Below are 6,331 nucleotides of genomic sequence, written 5' to 3' on the forward strand. Positions count from 1 at the left end.
GGATGTGGAGAGACTGGGACACTCCTGCATTGCTGGAGGGAATGCAAAATGGTTCAACCTCCCTGGAAAGCAATATGGTGCTTCCTCAGAAGGTTGGGAATAGAAATACCTTATGATCCAGCAATTCCTCTACTTGGTATTTACCTACAAGAAATACAAGCTATAACACAAGTAGATATATGCACACCAATGTTCATAGCAGCACTTTTTAAAATAGCAAAAAGATGTAGACAGCCAAAGTGCCCATCAACTGAAGAATGGATAAACAAACTGTGGTACATACACACAATGGAATATTATGCTACCTTGAAGACGAACAAGGAAGATGCAAGCCACCACATAATATGGATGAACCTTGAGGACATTACACTGAGTGAAATTAGTCATTCACAAAAGGAGAAATACTGCATAGGACCACTACTGTAAAAGACTAAGAAAAAGAACTCATACTAAAGGGGTGGATTCTTTGATGGTTGCTGGAATGTGGGTGGTGGGGTGAGGGAAGGTAGGAGAAGGTGGAGCACAGGGCAGGGAATAGACACAGAATAGTTTGGGTGCTGGGGAGGGGGGTAATATACAAGAAGGGGAAGGGGAATGGAAGAACAAAGTGGGTGGGAGAACAATTAGACAGGCTTGCATGGGCTAAGTGGAACAGAGGTAAATAATGATATATACACAATCTTGGAACAACAGGGCTCTGGGATACAGGGATTGAGACATGGTTGGAATGGGTAAAAGAGAATAATGTTAAGATGCTTGGCTGTCTTTTGAATCTTGGTTTTCCTTGCATTATATTATAAAATAGACACTGGAGAGAGAGAGAGAAAGAGAGAGAGAGAGAGAAAGGAATAGCCAGAAATATCACCATAGAAAGCTTGTAAGTCCATCTTCTGCCTATAACTGATTGGAATACCTAAAATGGGGCTATAATGTGCCCAGTGAAGGAGGCTTCCTGTGGAGCCTCTGCATTATATAAGAGCATAGGTGGAATCCTGAACAGCATCCAGAATCTTCAGAGATGGAAAATCTCCACTTGAAAGATAAGCAGACAAGCCTGGAGCAGCTAGAAGAACAGAAGATACTTCTTGAAAGAAAGACCTACAGGAGAAATACAAAACAATATAAGCAGGCCGACTGATTACTACAAGAACAAGCAAGTTGCTCGCCCAGAAGACATCAAGGCAAGTGGTCAGGTCCCCTCAGAGCAAACTTCCAAGACTTAAGACTCAATGGGAATAAACGCTCTGATTGGTGACCAATAAGGGGAAGTGAGGGGAAAACAGCAATGAAGCTGCAAGCTAAACCCTACAATGTTCCATGTTCAACAGAAGAATGGATAAACAAACTGTGGTACATACACACAATGGAATATTATGCTACCTTAAAGAAAAACAAGGAAGCTGAAAGCTACTATATAACATGGATGAACCTTGAGGACATTATGCTGAGTGAAATTAGTCAGTCACAAAATGAGAAATGCTGCATAGGACCATTATTGTACAAGATTAAGAAAAAGAACTCGCCGTAAGGGAAATATATATATATATATACAAGAACACCCATAGTTGCAGATAGTACCCACTTGACCGGGCTTCAATATATATATTTGCTGATCACCAAGATGTGTGGGATGAGGTAAGTGAAAGGGAGGGAGGGGAAGTTAGATCACAGGGTAGGGAATAGACACAGGATAGCTTGGGTGCTGGGGGGTGGGGGAACAATACACAAGAAAGGGGAGGGGAATGGAAGAACAAGACAGATGGGAGAACAGTTAGGCAGGTTTACATGGGCTAAGTGAGTCAGAGGTAAATGATGATGTATGCACAACCTTGGAACAACAGGGCTCCAGGATACAGGGATTGAGGCATGGTTTGAATGGGTAAAAGAGAATAATGTTAAGATGCTTGGCTGTCTTTTGAATCTTGGTTTCCTTTGTCAACCATTGTAAAATAGACACTTGATGGGAGAGAAAGGAATAGCCAGAAACATCACAATAGAAAGCTTGTAAGTCTATCTTCAGCCTACAACTGATTGGAATACCTTAAACGGGTCTAGAAGTTGCCCAGTGAAAGAGGCTTCCTGTGGACCCTTTGCATTGCATAAGACTATAGGTGGAATCCTGAATCCCCTCCAGAATCTTCTGAGGTGGGAAATTTCCACTTGAAAGGACAAGTAGGCCAACCTAGAGCAGCTAGAAGAACAGAAGATAACTTCGTGAAAGAAAGACCAACAAGAAAAATCAAAAACAATAATGGCAGTCTGATTGACTACTATAAGAACAAGCAAGCTGTTCACTCAGGAGCCATCAAGGCAAGTGGTCTGGTCCCTCAGGACAAACCCCCTTCCAAGATCAGGACTCAAGGGGAATACACAAGCAGGCAGGCATGTGATCTGGCTGATGACCACGCTGGTCACCGACAAGAGGAAGAGGGGGAAAAACAGCAGTGAAGTTGGGAGCTAAGTCGGACCACATTCAATAGACTCCTGTAAACCCGGGTGGATACCTGGTTGGCCAGCAGTATGGCAAGACCCGGGGACACCTGGGCTCAGAGGCAGTGACATGGCCACAGAAGACTAGAGCAGAAAGTGAAGCATCCAGCTGATATGAAGTTAGGGGAGATGCACAAGAACACCCATAGTTGCAGATAGTACCCATTTGACCGGGCTTCAATGGCTGGATAATCAGAACTGGACAAGAAGACGGAAAAAAAAGAGTAACCCACTACGATTTGATGAACTTTACCTATACTTGTGGATGTGGTAGTTCAAAAAAGGGACAAAATTTTTCAGGGAGGAACAATTCCACCCCATCAGTATACAGAGTTGACAGGGATGGGCAAGCTAGACATTGGCTACCCAAAATGGGGAGGGGGGAGGAGGCTACAAGGGAAAGAAGTGACTGGCTTACAAGCTTTCAAGAGGGAGCCTAGTTTCAGATGGGGCGGGTGAAGGTAGAATCTCCTCTCAATAATTTCCAACCTGTTGGGACAAGGCTAATGAAAAGAGATGGGGATAAGACTTGTAGGGTACAATAGTGAATAATTGCTATCAGGACTGATTGTGAGGGTCCGAAATGTAAAGGGAGATGTTTTGTAGCAAAAGGAGGGGAGTGACTGATTTTGCAGTCCAGGAATGGAGGTCCCTAGGACCATCAAGTAAAAAGAGCGGAGTGAGGGACCATACCCAGAGAAGCGCTAACACCAGAAATGGAGGCAAAGACAATGAAGGGGACAGATGGAGCGGTTGGGGACACTGGACTCTGGGAGGGAGAGGGGCTGTGTGCTGACCGCTGGAGAGCAGACCTGTGGGGTGTACCCTTTGGTTGTTTGATGATGCATGGAGAGGATTGTAATCATTGCAATGAAATGAAATATGATAGGATGAATGTAAAACTGATATTCTCCCATGTAAACCCACATAATTCACAATAAAAACTAAAAAAGAATCTGAGTTACATCATGTGAATGCTTAAATCTTCTCACTGCAGTAACCTATGCAGCTTTAATTCCTCTTATAAAATTACTCCACTATATTATTAATCTGAAATTAATTCTTGTAATTCTATAGCAGTTTGTGCTTTTTGCACCAGAACACCAGCCCCCTCTCTTTCTCCTCTCCCCTCAGGAGCTAAAGCAAGGCTTCCAGGGAATCTAGGCTTCAGCCTCTAGAGTTGAAGGAGGTCTCCTTCATCTTTAGTCACCACCCTGAAAGCATCTGCCCTTCTCCTTTCAGGGCAGAGGGTATGGTGTGGGGTAGTTTAGGGAAATGGCAGGTGATTTAGTCCTCTGACTTGTTTTGGTAGAAGTAGACATGGTAGCTCAGTGGTTAAGAGATGGACTGCTACTAACTGAAAAAAAAAAAAAAAAAAAAAAGGTGGTTCTAGCCCATCAGTTGCCCCTCCTCCTAGGGAGAAATGGCTTCCATAATATTTGCAGTCTTGAAAACCCTATAGGGTAGTTCTCCTCTGTGTAGAATGACTGTCACAGAGGATGACTCTGAATACCAGGGATGAAACACTTGTCAGTTCTTGGAATTGTGCACTCTGTAAATGTTGCCTCTAAGTGCATTGTTCAGAAAAGTCCTGCAGGTCTAATTTGGTAAACTTAAAACTAAATTTTAAAATAACAACTGCAACTCACTAGGTGCTTTACAAAGAATACGACTTTCCCTGAATGATGACTCAACCTAGTGTTCATTACTGTGTGTCCGTGTGGATCAGTGCCTGGCAGTAGCAGATGCTGTATCGATCTACCTGTGCACTGAACAAATAGTAAATGTACCATAAACGGAGGCCAGGAGAAAGCACGGGTTCTCTTACCACAGAGTCCTTGAGTCTGGCGGGCAAGGCAGTATAGGGCGCCATAGACACACCTGCAGAGACGGCAGCTTCGTACAGTCCATGTTCCGTGTGCTAGCGCACCGCATTCACTGAAGAGGACGTGGAGAGAACATCAGCACTATACATATATAGCTTGTGCACACCACGTCCTACCCCGCGTCCATTAGTTCCCCACTGCGCCCCTTTACAACGCATCTCTCCGCCCCGCCCCCGGCCTTCTCCCCCAGCTTCCCCTTTCCCCAGCCACGTGCTCACAGGCACTCTATCTTACCCCTGTTCCCCTCCAGCAAGCCTCTGGTCCAGGATCCCCAGTACCCCACCCCAAGGCATTCTTTCACACCCTCTCCCCACCCCCACCCACCTGGACCGCACCACCTACCCCCTTCCTCCCAGCCCACCTGCGCCTCAGGTCGTGCTCGCATTGGCGGCCGGTGAAGTGGCGAGGACACGCGCAGAAACTGCCCAAGACACAAGTTCCGCCATTCATGCAGCAGCGAGACTGCGGAGCCACACCTATGGGGGTCAAGCGTGAGCCCTGCGTCCCTCCCTCCAGGTTATCCTGGATCTGAAGAGGACCTAAGAAAATTGCCCCAGTACCCAATAAAAAAACAACTCTGCCTGGTGTTTGCTCCTGTAAACACTGCTTGTTAATTTAGATGTTAAAAACAAACTGCTAGGAGTGCAGACCAATCTGAAAGGAACCCAAGGTAAGACGGAAATCCTGTGTCCAGCAAATTAAGTTTGTTTCTTCCTTTCACATGTTAATATTGGGCTGTGACTTCACCTGGCAGTGATTAAGGACCCAGCCGCCAGAGCAGGGACCACACACGTGAGTAGAGAAACCAAGCTTTTTCTAGAGCTCGAAGTCTGGAACCTGAAAGTCTATGATAAGCCAAGCAGGGACCGCTGTTATCTTGGCTTGGTATATTTGTTTTACGTACAGTCAAATTACAATACCTGGATCTGCAGAAAAATACCCGTTGCAAATGCAACGTTTTGCCAGTGAAACAGTAAAAAGTTTTGAAGAGCAATACAAGAGGACTAAAAAATATTAACTTTATAACGTATCAACATTTGAAGATGATGTTGTCTGTTGGACTTTTTATTTGTATCCTTAATTTATACTAGGAGCTCTGGTAGCGTAGTGGTTACAAATCGGGCTGCTAACATTAAGGCCAGCAGTTCGAAATTACCAGCTGCTTCGCGGGAGAAAGATGAGGCTTTCTACTCCCGTAAAGATTTACACCTTTGGAAACCCTGTACAGGGTCGCTATGGGTCGGAACCGACTCGACGGCACTTAACAACAACAACAACAACAACCGCGGGAGAAAGATGAGGCGTTTTACTCCCGTAAAGATTTACAGCCTCGGAAACCCGACTTGATGGCACTTAACAACAACAACAATTTATACTAGGTTTTCCAGATCAGCAGGAAGTCCACAAGGAGCTCTGGTAGCGTAGTGGTTATGAGTCGGGCTGCTAACCTCAAGGTCAGCAGTTCGAAACTACCAGTGGTTCCATAGGAGAAAGGTGAGGCTTTGTGCTCCCATAAAGATTTACAGCCTCGGAAACCCTATGCAGGATCTCTATGAGTCGGTACCGACTCCATGGTACACCACCACCACAGGCCACCACAGGAAGTCCACAGACCAGTAAGAATGCAAAGGCTTTCTGGGCTGAGCCTTGACTTACTCTCTGGAGGCTGCCTCCAGCCCTCTGAGCTTCCATTCACTTCACTAAAGTTGTTTAAGGTCCAGTTGAGAGTTTCTTGCTCAGGCTTCTGGGTTGTAGCATTGTTGATTGCTTCTTTACCTCCCTTATGTTTCTGTTGATAACCTTTTAAACACATTAAAAATACCACATTGATGATGACTGAAAAATATATTTTGCAATGAAAAATGAAGAGACTATAAATAAAATGCTTCTTACTGTTTCCCAAATGGATGATCTGTAGTGCCACACTGATTATAATCAGAAGCCTAGAATATTTA

At 44.9% G+C, this 6,331-nt stretch overlaps 1 protein-coding gene across 1 annotated transcript in view; it reads right to left on the reverse strand.

The window, feature by feature from the left end:
* The window catches only part of LOC102839441 (cryptic protein-like), a 14,712-nt gene that overhangs the window by 7,440 nt on the left and 941 nt on the right, over nt 1-6,331 (reverse strand). Inside the window, exons 2-5 of the mRNA XM_006876928.1 lie at nt 6,270-6,319; nt 6,033-6,176; nt 4,738-4,915; nt 4,319-4,428 (exon numbers count right to left, since the gene is read on the reverse strand). Coding sequence (XP_006876990.1) covers nt 4,319-4,428; nt 4,738-4,915; nt 6,033-6,176; nt 6,270-6,319 — 482 coding nt within the window. The remainder of the gene's footprint in view (nt 1-4,318; nt 4,429-4,737; nt 4,916-6,032; nt 6,177-6,269; nt 6,320-6,331) is intronic.

The sequence above is a fragment of the Chrysochloris asiatica genome, unplaced genomic scaffold (genome assembly GCF_000296735.1).
Source record: "Chrysochloris asiatica unplaced genomic scaffold, ChrAsi1.0 scaffold00429, whole genome shotgun sequence".
NCBI classification, from domain to species: domain Eukaryota; kingdom Metazoa; phylum Chordata; class Mammalia; order Afrosoricida; family Chrysochloridae; genus Chrysochloris; species Chrysochloris asiatica.